Source organism: Oncorhynchus keta, unplaced genomic scaffold (genome assembly GCF_023373465.1).
Source record: "Oncorhynchus keta strain PuntledgeMale-10-30-2019 unplaced genomic scaffold, Oket_V2 Un_contig_26588_pilon_pilon, whole genome shotgun sequence".
NCBI classification, from domain to species: Eukaryota; Metazoa; Chordata; class Actinopteri; order Salmoniformes; family Salmonidae; genus Oncorhynchus; species Oncorhynchus keta.
This window is the reverse complement of record NW_026285052.1, coordinates 8,489-22,552: the sequence shown is the minus strand read 5'-3', so window position 1 is coordinate 22,552 and position 14,064 is coordinate 8,489. Positions and strand designations below refer to the sequence as shown.

Here is a 14,064-nt window from a genome sequence, read left to right as displayed (position 1 = left end):
AATTCTCTATTATTCTGACATTTCACATTCTTAAAATAAAAGTGGTGATCCTAACTGACCGAAGACAGGGAATTTTTACTAGGATTAAAATGTCAGGAATTGTGAAAAACTAAGTTTAAATGTATCGGGCTAAGGTGTATGTAAACTTCCGACTTCAACTGTACATACTTTTCATCAATTTACAATGTTGGCTATTTTCCCCCTCCTCTCCCCCTGTATGGCCGTGTAGGGATAGTGGGGATTGAATCCCTCTACACAGACATTCTGCGATGCTCCTCAGTGTCAACGGGTGGAGGGGGAGGAGAGGGGGTAAAGTTAGGGTTCCGGGTTGGGTCTACAGAGCATGCCGGGTGAGGAGAGGATTTGTGGGTCGGGGCAACACCACCACTTTTCATACTGGTAAGATAACCACAAAGAGAGAAAAGGGATGATTGATTTCTCTGTCACATAGGAAGTTTCATGTGTGAAAAAATATATACAAATGACAGCGAATCAAATTGGCGGCATCAAAACTGCTCAATGACATTTTGTCATGGGCTTGCTGTGACTACTAGTTCGTCATTTGTTTCTATTTCTCTACTGGCTAGAATATAGAGTAGGTTATGCACAATGGCCTCTTCTCTCTGTGTTCCTTTTGGTCTGTGAAGACAATGGGTGTTTCTTTCATGCATATTCAGTACAGATTCTGCAGAGATTTTAATGGTGTCCTATTGGTTCCTGAGATGTTAACATGTTTCTAGCCAGACATTGTAAAGATATGATACTCTGGACAGAAGCACACTCAGTGGGAGGTGAGAGCCAACTAGAGATCACCTCAGCTGGCCTTCTCAGAGCACCGGTGAAAGAGCTCCTGGAAAGAAGAACATTTAAGTATTGGAATATATCCATTAGGCCATCTCTTTGGCCCGTTCGGAAACATCACTAGATGAACGAGGAGAAGAGGTCAAAAGTGAATTGCACTGCTCCTTAAGGCCACTCTAGACAGACATTTCAACCAAGTTCCAAAAAATGCAGTAGCACACTTCCTTGAGGTAATGACTAATGTAATGCATTCCTCTATATAGCTTTCACCAAGTAATAGAACAAGCAATTACAGTAGATCATTGAGGAAAGGATTTCAGTTGGCCTTTTTAAAACTGACTCCATTGGGGATCTGAAATTGAGAGCTGAAATTTACTATACTTTAAATGCCGGGATGTCATACTCATTTCTTCTTTTAATCAAGTTGAATTCGCTGCGCACGAGGAAGAGTCGTCGTCTTTTGAGATCCACGGGTCTTACAGAAGCTGATAATCATCTGAGGGGGAGGCACTTCACCAAAATGAACGTATGGTGGGAAATAACACAGTTGCACATTAGATGACGCATTAGGCGTCACCACAGTAGGATGAGCCTAGTATCCTGACATGTTGCTGACTGCATTTGTTTTTACAACACAGTACATTATTAACGCTCTAACCACTTGGCTACCTGCCGCCCCAATAGTGCATAGACGCTAGTGCATAGACGCTGACAAAATCACCCTTCTCTATCTAGAGCGGTTGTTGAAAGGATAATGTAAGGCAGCAGGGGCCAATTGGGTTCATCAGTCAGAAACAACACACTTCCCTTTTCGTGTGTTGTGTATTTGTCTAACCCAGAACCTTATCCACAAGTCTCTTTATTAAACTGTGAATTTTACAGTCCTGTGTTCTTCATCACTCACCACAGAAGGATTTCAGCATGGCCAGAACATTTGACTAAGTATGTGTGAAGTGTCATTGCCCACAGGTAGACCTATGTGTAAGGATTTCAGCATAGCCAGAACGTTTGACTTTGTATGTGTGAAGTGTCATTGCCCACAGGTAGACCTATGTGTAAGGATTTCAGCATAGCCAGAACATTTGACTAAGTATGTGTGAAGTGTCAATGCCCACAGGTAGACCTATGTGTAAGGATTTCAGCATAGCCAGAACATTTGACTAAGTATGTGTGAAGTGTCAATGCCCACAGGTAGACCTATGTGTAAGGATTTCAGCATGGCCAGAACATTTGACTAAGTATGTGTGAAGTGTCAATGCCCACAGGTAGACCTATGTGTAAAGATTTCAGCATGGCCAGAACATTTGACTAAGTATGTGTGAAGTGTCAATGCCCACAGGTAGACCTATGTGTAAGGATTTCAGCATGGCCAGAACGTTTGACTTTGTATGTGTGAAATGTCATTGCCCACAGGTAGACCTATGTGTAAGGATTTCAGCATGGCCAGAACGTTTGACTTTGTAAGTGTGAAGTGTCATGACGTTTGCCCACAGGTAGACAGACCTATGTTTAGCAGTCTAAATCACCCCTGCAGCTCCTGCTTGCCCATATTAAGTAAATGGACTGAACTGTGGGTCAGGTTATAGAGTATTTTACCCCAATGTACACCCTTTACAAAGATTAGCAAAAATGTATTAAATCAATTAAAATACTGAGCAATATTTTATGCTACAAAAACAAATGGGAATTTATATTTTATACTAATATAACTGTTTAGAGAAATAAAAATCCCAAAAATGTTTCATGAGTGGGAGAACACGTTCAAAGGGATGATAGACCATTCCTCTATACAGAATCCTTTGTGTTTATGGACATTCCTCTTCAATTCAAACAAACCACAGGTTTTCAATTGGATAGAAGTCCTGAGACAGATTGCCATTGCAAAATGTTGATTTTGCCAATTAACAATTTTTGATGTGTACTTGGGATTATTGTCTTGCTGAAAGTTCATGATACTGTTGACCTTTTTATTTAACTAGGCAAGTCAGTTTAGAACAAATTCTTATTTACAATGATGGCCTAAGAACAGTGGGTTAACTGCCTCGTTCAAGGGAAGAGCGACCGATTTTTACCTTGTCAGCTCGAGGATTCGATCTTGCAACCTTCTGAATCAAATTTTATTGGTCACATACACATGGTTATCAGATGTTAATACGAGTGTAGCGGAATGCTTCAGGGTACTAGTCCAATGCTCTAACCACTAGGCTACCTGCCGCCCCCACCTTAAGGGCCCCAGGACAAGTGGAAGCAAAATAGCCCCATAACATCAAAGATCCACCACCATATTTTACAGTAGGAATGGGGTTATTTTCTGCATTCTCATTTCAACGCCAAACCCACCACTGGTGTGCATGGCCAAAGACATTTATTTTCACCTCTGACCAAAGCAGCAGCTACAATCAAAATGCCAATGTCATTCAGTAAACTCCAAGTGTTTACATTAGTTAATTGACATGAAAATAGGTATTCTTAGCACATTCTTTTCAGCATACAGTATAGCTCAGTATTTTATTTATTTTACTTATCTTTATCAAGGGTGTCAATAATTTCAAACCCCACTGTAAATAGGAGAAGGAACAGGTTGTAAAACACTAACTGAAGATCATTTGGGAGAATTACCATTGGGTAAGCTGTCATAAACAGAAACTTCTCCCCGTCATAAACAGAAACTTCTGTCAGAACCAAAACTTCTCCCTGTAGTGTCTAAATGCCAGTGTAGCAAAGAGTGAAGTTCATATATATTTTCGGGACTGTCACTGGCTTTAGACTTAATTTCTTAGGGTCCTCCAGTTTATTGGATTAGTCAAAACAACAGCCACCTCCAAGAAGCTGGGTGACATATCAGCATGATAGCAATGAGATTGAGAATTTAGGTGTGTTGTGAAAATGTAAGTGATATGATAAACTGATACAACAAAACATCTCCAATTTCCACAGCAGCATGTAAACCTCAGCCATACACTTTAAATATTTAAGGGTAAATGTACAAGTGATTGTTCTTTAAATAGTGGTCAGTTGCCATAATAGTCTGTCTCAAAATATCCCTTTAAAGCATCAACCCCCACACCAAATGTTCACTTCAGCCTCTCACCACCCAACTAACAGTCTTACATTGATCTACGGAATGAACCATTGAAAATATATACTATTTAATTCCAGTGTAAGTTCAGTGTTCTTTCCTATTGGTTTTCAAGGTTAAAAAGTTAATCAGTGCACACAATCCAGTTTCAGAAGTCTTCTGTACGACACATCTAACGGAGTCTCCTCGGCTGACAAGTTATGTCAGCTTGTTTTGTTTGGGCGGCTTTCCTTCGAGCAGTCTGGCGCGTTTTTGTTTGAAGGAGGAATAGATTTAAGGGATTGGGAAGCCCTACGACGTCACATGACTAAGCTAGAGGGGGTGGAGCAGTAAGGAAGAGGAGGAACCAGTTAGAAAAAAGCATGATCTTTTACAAGGCAGAGAGAGAGGACTCCCTATGAACATGTGTAATGTATGTATTCCAGAGGTATACATCTGATAGAGACGATATGAGGGAGGGGAGGAAAGAAAGGGCAGGGGAGAGTGCAAGGGTACAAGGGAAGGGAGAGAGGAAAGTGAGAGAGTTCACTCCCTGCTCATCGGTACACCAGGTGTGATATGGTTCCAGACTTAAAGTTGAGCTGATGGTTGGGGACAAAGCTGTGCTGGGGGTTTTTACGTGTGCACAAGTCTTTGCCGTACAGGCTCATGCACGAGTCACACGATACCTTGGAGCAGTTCACACAGGTGTGAGACGCCCCCGGCTTGTTACAGAACCCGCACCGCGACCCCCCCAGACTTGCTCGGTCAGCATTGGCTACCGACTTGCTGGGAAACAGCTTGGTGGCCATAAGGGGTTTCTCTACCATCTGGGGGTGGGGGTGCTGTTGGGTGAGGGTTAGGGGATGAGGGTGCATATGGGGGTGGGGAGAGTGGGTGTTGGAGTATACTGACAGCTTCTCCTTGACGGGGAGGTAGCCATCCATGGGGCGGGGTGATTTGGGGGTTGGGTACTCCTGCAGGCCACAACAGGGGGAGGGGTCGATGTCGCGACAGGCCGGGCACAGGATCATGTCACACCTAGGGCAGGAGGCCAGGCTGGAGCAGCCCAGGCCACAACCCTGACACTTCACCCCCAGAGAAGAGAGTCCGCCATGGGCTTTGAACGCCCAGCCATCCCTGGCATCCCAGGGTTCCCTGGATGAAGGTCTGGAAGGCGTCTGTCGACCTCCAACCCCAGGCCCACCCCTCTCTGTGTACAGATCAATCTCATCCAATGAGGAGAGGTGGTAGGAGGAGTAGGCATCAACAGAGGGCGGTGATTGGATAGGGAAGAAGTCAGCCAAGGGGCTGTAAGAAGGCGGGGCAGCCACAGAAAACATGGATATGGAGGTGCTGGGCCTGATGATCTCATCCTTCATGTCCTCCTCTGCATCCACAAACAGAGGTTCCTTCCTAAGGCTCAGAGAGGCTTTCAGGACAGGCTTACTGGCTGTGTGCCAATGCCCAGCTCCATCAGTCACATCCACTGACTTGGACGGCCTTCCCCCTCTCCTCAGATGGTGAGGGTGACCTATGTCCACTGGTCGCACAGAGAGCCGGGCCATGTCAGCCCCGAGGCTGTCCCGCCGCCGAAGGACCTCGGCACAGCCGGCTGCGTCGTCCCGACAGCCCCTCCGTTGCTCCAGGGCCTCCAGCTCAGAGGCTGAGCCCCGGGCCAGAGCCACCACCTCCCCAAGGAGACGACACTCTGCCTGGGCCAGGAAGAGCTCGAAGGCTAGCTGCCGGAGGTGGGCCGGGCCACCAGGGTGGTCCCGGACATGGAACTGGAGCTCGTGTTCATGGGAGTAGCCCATGGAACGCAGGAGGGAACGGAGATCGGCGTCACACAAGACAGCCTGAAGGTGGTAGACATACGGGCCTGTGAAAGTCTAGAAGGGGGAGACAAAGGAGGACATAATTATTAAGGACTGTTCCAGCAAATTCATTGAAATGCAATACAATGTTTAACCTCAGGAACCATATTAATATAGGACAACAATCCTGCCATCAGAACAGTCAGATGAGAGAAACAAGTCCATTCCAGAAGCTTTAGATGATGGTACCTTGATGCAGCGGAATTCTTTCTTCCAGGGGAAGAGCAGCAGGTTGGTGCAGACCGTCTCCAGGGTGAGGAAGGCTCTCTCCAGGCCACGCAGACTGCAACCTCTCAGGCAGCGCATGGCATTCTCCACCACCTCATAGAAGCGCACCATGCGGAACCTCTGGCCCGGGTCTGGCTGGTAGGCCCCCAGCAGGGCTGTGGCCGTGGAGAGTAGGGCCTCGCTGCCCCACTGTGATGTGCCTTTCCCAGGGCCCGCATTCCCCCCTCTGTCCTCCAGCCGCCTCTCCAGGCATGCCACGTACCTCCGGAACAGGTCCTCTTGCAGTTTAGCATCCATTGGCGGCGCAGCAGTGAACTGCTCAGCCGTGACACTCCTCTCTCACTCCCTCTCTCATGCCAAGGACCGGGACGACACTCAGCAGCCCCTCTCTGCCGCCATCTCAGGACATGCACACAAATAGACTCCGCTGAGGATTTTGAGAAATGCACTAGAAAACGCCTCTGGCCTCAATCAGGAAGCCGTCACCATTCTAAAGACGAAAGGGGATCGTAGTAGTATTGAACTTAACTGCTTCCTGGTTTAGGGTAATTGGGGTGGTTAGGCTTTTGCCTGTAAGGCCACCCTCTGCTTTGGGGCATCTCTGGTAATTTTATTAGCAGTCTATGTGGGCTCTCCAGGGAAAATGTAGGAACTAAAATAAGGTCAGAGGGGGCTGGTGGTTCACAGTTTGGTGGTCCTGAGTTGCATCCGGAGCTCTCGCCTCTGCCCTGTCAAAAGTAGTGAATTCAAGGTCACCAGGCAGAGAAGGTCACGATCATGATGCTGTGCATTTTTTAAACTCCAAGCTGCAACGACAAAAGAGGGATATTGAACACACATATGCCCACACCACACACACTTCATTGTGCCAATAAAGATGACGTATTGAGCTTGGGACGCTTCCCTTCTTTCTCTGCATTCATGCAATGCTGACATCAGGTGACACAGAAGCAGCCAAATATGTTCCAAACATGCTAAATGGCCCATTGAAACAAAGGGGGTAGAGAACATAGATCTCAGTGTGTGTGGGCGTGATTGAGGGGAAGGGAATATGTATCCTAGTGAGTGACACCCCCTCTGTAACTGACACTAAATGTGCAGTGTGTAGCATGGATGGATGGATGGATGTTTTGCCCCACAGTGCACTAAATAGCTAGCTAACCATTTAGCAAAAAACTGCACTCACATCCACTTTGCATGAATGATCAACAGAAAAAGTAACAGCTCAAAATGCAGATGGCTACATGGTATGCTGATTCATGAATATAGCAAGCTCTGAAGTTACCTATATTACCTGCATAATTGTATGGATTTCAAAATAGAGAAATATAATTGACAATGTTTTACCATGCAGTCTGACCTAAAATGTAATTTAATCTCAAATCTGCATTTCACAGCAATGTCCTTTTGACATTCAAATTAGTGTTTGCGTCAGTGTAAGGTTTAGCTAACTATAGGGCTGCAAATATGCTGGCAAATTCTAGGGCAATGAAGTCCAGAGTTTTCCCCCATCCCCCCAAAAAATCCAGGCCAAAAATGAAAACAAAGCAGACCAAACTCTTTGTCCTGTAAAAAAGCCTGCTGTATGTAAAATGTTGTGCGCTATAGCTTGGAAAATAAATACATGTGACTCTGGATGACAACATAATGACGTTAGTTTCCAACATTAGGGCAGTTTTCCTAAAGAAATGAAATATGCCTTGTGTTTCCTTCCCACGATACTAACTACTTTCACAATACGTGTATCATCCCGGCACTTGCTAAATCTGCAATTCCTTTCATCCAGATCGCTGTAAATAAAATGATCAACATGAAACAATTTCAAAATAGAAAGGCATAACTAAGCGATGGCTATATTTGAATTGAAAAGGGAATCAGCAAATCACTGCTACTGCCTTGTTTAGTATTGGCCATCTACCATAAACATTGTCCCACAAGGAGATGAGTTGATAAATGTTCTAATCTATCGACAGGTAGTATACCCAAGTGTGTTGTAGTTTGTTTTTTTAGAAGAGTGCAAATGGCACATAGCAGCAGCCAATTATCCCAGTTCCATTGATTTCCATACATTCTTGAGTGATTAATATGCATGTGCAATTGATTATAGTAGAACCTAATCAATTTCAGTCTGGAGTACCGCTTGGTAAATGTTAAACTGAATGAGCAGTTTAAAAAAGGTACTAATTTGGCAAAATACAAGTCATCTGAACACAAGTGTGACAGGTGTTTATAGGGAGTATTTTTTATACATTGGTCTTCAACATATCACAACATATTTCAGAATAATGATTGTGAATTGGGACACTTAAAACCGTTGTTTCGACACTCACTGCTATAAATTATATTTAAAAAAAAATAAACAACAGGAAGCAGAAACAGTATCATTTTCAACTTGTGTTCTAGGAATATAAAAATGGTACTTCAAAGATAATTATTTTACATGAAACCACTGAATGAACCCAAAAACGTGCTATGATTTAATATTAGTGAAAATGTGTGAGACCTGGCTAAGCTATTTGGTGACCGAAATTGAAGGCAAAAAAGGACCAGCTGCGCAAGGGACGAACTTCTAGTACTCCGCTTAGCAAGCTAGCTAACTAGTTAGCATCTGAAAACACACAACCACCTGGGTTAGCTTGCCGACTATGTTAGCCTGCGTTGTTCCCACCAGTTAACCAGGACTAAAACGTTATTATACATCGAATTGAACAATAACGCCTTGCAACGTTAACAATTATCAGCTGGGTACGCAGTGGAAGTGTCATGTACAAGCCAGAGCTGGCTTGCTGTGGTGCTAATGGGCGTTAGCCACAGGAGCTAACTACCGTTAGCTAGGAACTGTTTGATGGTCCCCAGCCGCACAGAGAACGGACATCTCTGGGCCCTTCATACATGTCCAGACAGACGCGTCAAAGGCGAGCTATGCATGTTTAATGTTCTGCTGTTGTAAAACCTGTTTCATCAGAGTGAGAGAGACGCCACGGACATTCAGCATCTTACCTTTTCCGCTGTACTGCTGGAAATCCCCGTGGCCTCAGTGCGCAGGCTCCCGGTTGTGACAGTTCATCCGGATCAGCTGGCGCACGGGCACTCTCCGGAGAGGGGCTTGGCCCTGCTCAGGAACGCGCCTGGAGACGACGGTAGAACGGCCACTCGCCCGGAATAAAAGACGGGTTGATTGCTGTGGGTGAGGCTCCACTTTAAAGAGGAGGAAGTACAGGGCTGTCTCTCGAGGAGGCTAAGAAATCATTTAGGCTGGGAAAAGTTGAACCTTTTCAGAAGGGGGAGGATTGGAGGGAAAGAGAGAGGAGGTTGAAAAGACTGAGGGAGGCAGAGGATGGGTTTGAGTCTGTTGAAACAAGCAATAACAGAAAAAAGACTAATTTTACAGTGGGTCCGCCATGGTTATGTATAGCCTACTTATGCTAATATATTTGAGACCAGTGTATTGCAGTAAATTTCGTCTTCGACTTAATAAGTAAAATCTCTTTGAGTAGTAAACGGGGAAACAACGAGTCACAGACAGGTCGCAATAGAACATGCCAGAGGGAGTAACGTTTACTAGGCTACCTAAATGATTGGGATCATCTGTTTTTGCAAAACATTGAGCTCGTTGGCAAAACAGACCATGGAACGCGTTTTCACACGGAGTTCCGCAGTGGGTCTGTGTAAATTATCCGATTATATTGGAGAAAGGTTTATAGCAGTGAATGTCATCTATTAATTTACTCGGATAGTATCTCTAAGTAGAAGCCATATCAGCCAAGCAAACTAATTGTTGTCACTTTATGAAAGAACATTCAGATTTGTCTGCCTGACTGCGGGACTCTTTTATTGAATTGTTAGGATTTTATTGTGATCACAACAGAACCTCATATTTAACTCAAATAGAGATATAATCCATATTTTCATGAATGAAATATTCAACAGACTGAACATATCATGTACCAATGAGATGAATTAGTTGCATTGTGGTGGTGTGTGGTGTTGTGTCCATTCAGCCTCATCTAGCGTTGGTATGGAATAGGCCTTAGGAAATCATTGGGAAAAGAAGTCACATCCAGTTTGAACAAATCTGTATTTGATTTGCGAGAGAGATGGAGAGATAGGCAGTATAAAAGCAATCTAACAATGTCTTCATTGTGTTTGAATTGAAAATGAAAGCATAGTCTTCCTTTATCCACCATTTCAATAAGGAAAGGGTAATACAAGTATCAGTGGCCAGCAGGCTCAGACAATATCCATAATGACCAAAGAGAAAGTACTCACACTTCAAGATCCTATGGCTAGATAGCTTTTAATAAAGTCATATGGTAAGTAATGAAATCCAAGTTTCTGGGTGTGTGGGGAGTGGGTCAGGCCAGGGTGTCCTCAGTCACATGGTCAGTAATGAAACCCAAGTTTCTGGGTGTGTGGGGAGTGGGTCAGGCACATCCAGGCGTCAGGCCAGGGTGTCCTCAGTCACATGGTCAGTAATGAAACCCAAGTTTCTGGGTGTGTGGGGAGTGGGTCTGGCACATCCAGGTGTCAGGCCAGGGTGTCCTCAGTCACATGGTAAGTAATGAAACCCAAGTTTCTGGGTGTGTGGGGAGTGGGTCAGGCACATCCAGGCGTCAGGCCAGGGTGTCCTCAGTCACATGGTCAGTAATGAAACCCAAGTTTCTGGGTGTGTGGGGAGTGGGTCAGGCACATCCAGGTGTCAGGCCAGGGTGGCCTCAGTCACATGGTAAGTAATGAAACCCAAGTTTCTGGGTGTGTGGGGAGTGGGTCAGGCACATCCAGGTGTCAGGCCAGGGTGTCCTCAGTCACAGTCCAAGAGCCTCAGGCCCCCTGGAAGGGGAGAAAGACATAATATGAGGGTTAGTGAGAGCATGGCTAAGACCATAGTAAACCACATTCACTGGGGGCAGATAATAATTATTAGTGTTGCTGTGGACACGGGATAATCTGACTAAGACACACACACACACATACCTGTTTGACCTCCCTGAGAGGTAGGCATACTTATTGCTACTTGAATTCAAGTAGGATTGAATGTCCTGCGTTTGTGTTAACCATGGCAGCCAGCATGGTAAATAAAGAGATGTGCAGAAAGTTAATCAGCCTCTGTGTCTTTGGATCCTTTCCCCTTAATGCATTTTTATGTCAGACAGGACTATCCTTTCAAAGAAAAAACTGTTTCTCTAGTTGAGTAAGGACGCTTCAGTCCTTGTATATGTTTTGATTCTTGCTACCTGGTAAATGACCAACAACCATGGATACAAGGAGAATAAGGTGAGGAACCAATCCATGTCAGCCAGGTCCCTATTTTTAAAGAAATACCATTTAGTTCAATCTTTAGTTAAGTGAAATAAGTAGTTTTGTTCTGGTCATAAGATAATTCAGAAAATTGCGGTTAACAGTAGTGTACCGTCCTCTCAGGTCGTGGGCGTTGGGTAGGATCAGATAGGGTTAAAGTAGTAGAATAAGGTGGTGGGTTTTAATGAGTGTTGGGTAATGAAAAAATGATATACACGCCTACTCATTCAAGGGTTTTCATTTTTACTATTTTCTACATTGTAGAATAATAGTGATGACATCAAAACTATGAAATAACACATATAGAATCATATAGTAACCAAAAAAGTGTTTAACACATCAAAATAGATTTGAGATTCTTCAAAGTAGCCACCCTTTGCCTTGATGACAGCTTTGAACACTATTGGCATTATAAGGGCTATTTGACCAAGAAGGTGGATGGAGTGCTGTGAGTGAGATGCCGTGGGGGAGATCTTCGTGGGCTATACTCAGCCTTGTCTCAGGGTACTACGTTGGTGGTTTGAAGATATCCCTCTAGTAGTGTGGGGGCTGTGCTTTGGCAAAGTGGGTGGGGTTATATCCTTGCTATTTGGCCCTGTCCGGGGGTATTGTCAGACTGGGCCACAGTGTCTTCCGACCCCTCCTATCTCAGCCAGTATTTATGCTGCAATAGTTTGTGTCGGGGGGCTAGGATCAGTTTGTTATATCTGGAGTATTTCTTATTGTTACTTCAATTCAAGTAGAATTTATCCGGTGTCCTGTGTGAATTTAAGTGTGCTCCCTCTAACTCTCTCTCTTCTCTCGGAGGACCTGAGCCCTAGGACCATGCCTTAGGACTACCTGGCCTGATGACTCCTTGCTGTCCCCAGTCCACCCCAGTCCACCTGCTGCTGCTCCAGTTTCAACTGTTCTGCCAGCGGCTATGGAACGCTGACCTGTTCACTGGATGTGCTACCTTGTCCCGGACCTGCTGTTTTCGACTCTCTCTATCGCACCTGCTGTCTCTAACTCTGAATGATCGCCTATGAAAAGCCTAATTACATTTTCTCCTGAGGTGCTGACCTGTTGCCCCCTCTACAACCACTGTGATTATTATTATTGACCCTGCTGGTCATCTATGAACGTTTTAACATATTGGCCATGTACTGTTATAATATCCATCCGGCCACCCTTCATAGCCTGGTTCCTCTAGGTTTCTTCCCAGGTTCCTGCCTTTCTAGGGAGTTTTTCCTAGCCACGTGTTTCTACATCTGCATTGCTTGCTGTTTGGGGTTTTATGCCGGGTTTCTGTACAGCACTTTGTGACATTGGCTGATGTAAGAAGGGCTTCATAAATACATTTGATTGATTGATTTGACCTGGTCGCCACAATCACCCGACCTCAACTGAATGGAGATGGTTTGGACTACAGAGTGAAGGAAAAGCAGCCAACAAGTGCTCAGCATATGTGGGAACTCCTTCATGACTGTTGGGAAAGCATTCCAGGTGAAGGTGGTTGAGAGAATTCCAAGAGTGTGCAAAGCTGTCATCAAGGCAAAGACATTTACATTTACATTTAAGTCATTTAGCAGACGCTCTTATCCAGAGCGACTTACAAATTGGTGCATACACCTTATGACATCCAGTGGAACAGCCACTTGCATCTAAATCTTTTTTGGGGGAGGAGGGGAGGGGTGAGAAGGATTACTTACCCTTACTTACCCTATCCTAGGTATTCCTTGAAGAGGTGGGGTTTCAGGTGTCTCCGGAAGGTGGTGATTGACTCCGCTGTCCTGGCGTCGTGAGGGAGTTTGTTCCACCATTGGGGGCCAGAGCAGCGAACAGTTTTGACTGGGCTGAGCGGGAACTGTACTTCCTCAGTGGTAGGGAGGCGAGCAGGCCAGAGGTGGATGAACGCAGTGCCCTTGTTTGGGTGTAGGGCCTGATCAGAGCCTGGAGGTACTGAGGTGCCGTTCCCCTCACAGCTCCGTAGGCAAGCACCATGGTCTTGTAGCGGATGCGAGCTTCAACTGGAAGCCAGTGGAGAGAGCGGAGGAGCGGGGTGACGTGAGAGAGAACTTGGGAAGGTTGAACACCAGACGGGCTGCGGCGTTCTGGATGAGTTGTAGGGGTTTAATGGCACAGGCAGGGAGCCCAGCCAACAGCGAGTTGCAGTAATCAAGACGGGAGATGACAAGTGCCTGGATTAGGACCTGCGCCGCTTCCTGTGTGAGGCAGGGTCGTACTCTGCGGATGTTGTAGAGCATGAACCTACAGGAACGGGACACCGCCTTGATGTTAGTTGAGAACGTCAGGGTGTTGTCCAGGATCACGCCAAGGTTCTTAGCGCTCTGGGAGGAGGACACAATGGAGTTGTCAACCGTGATGGCGAGATCATGGAACGGGCAGTCCTTCCCCGGGAGGAAGAGGAGCTCCGTCTTGCTGAGGTTCAGCTTGAGGTGGTGATCCGTCATCCACACTGATATGTCTGCCAGACATGCAGAGATGCGATTCGCCACCTGGTCATCAGAAGGGGGAAAGGAGAAGATTAATTGTGTGTCGTCTGCATAGCAATGATAGGAGAGACCATGTGAGGTTATGACAGAGCCAAGTGACTTGGTGTATAGCGAGAATAAGAGAGGGCCTAGAACAGAGCCCTGGGGGACACCAGTGGTGAGAGCGCGTGGTGAGGAGACAGATTCTCGCCACGCCACCTGGTAGGAGCGACCTGTCAGGTAGGACGCAATCCAAGCGTGGGCCGCGCCGGAGATGCCCAACTCGGAGAGGGTGGAGAGGAGGATCTGATGGTTCACAGTATCGAAG

The 14,064-nt window shown here is 45.7% G+C and overlaps 1 protein-coding gene across 1 annotated transcript; it reads right to left on the bottom strand.

Annotated features, from left to right (window-relative positions):
* Nucleotides 1-2,754: 2,754 nt before the first annotated feature.
* LOC118394881 (spermatogenesis-associated protein 2-like) lies at nucleotides 2,755-9,148 on the bottom strand. Its single transcript, XM_035788495.2, has 3 exons — nucleotides 8,965-9,148; nucleotides 5,926-6,770; nucleotides 2,755-5,751 (listed from the first exon to the last, which is right to left on the bottom strand). Exons 2-3 carry the CDS (start codon nucleotides 6,259-6,261, stop codon nucleotides 4,417-4,419), a joined length of 1,671 nt encoding a protein of 556 aa, XP_035644388.1. The 5' UTR covers nucleotides 6,262-6,770; nucleotides 8,965-9,148; the 3' UTR covers nucleotides 2,755-4,416.
* Nucleotides 9,149-14,064: the final 4,916 nt, after the last annotated feature.

What these genes read in the sequence shown, in the direction of transcription:
- LOC118394881 (XM_035788495.2), bottom strand. Translation starts at nt 6,261, where the DNA reads ATGGATGCTAAACTGCAAGAGGACCTGTTCCGGAGGTACGTGGCATGC. An exon ending in AAGAATTCCGCTGCATCAAG is followed by an intron (nt 5,752 to 5,925) that starts GTACCATCATCT and finishes TCCCCCTTCTAG; the next exon opens with ACTTTCACAGGCCCGTATGT.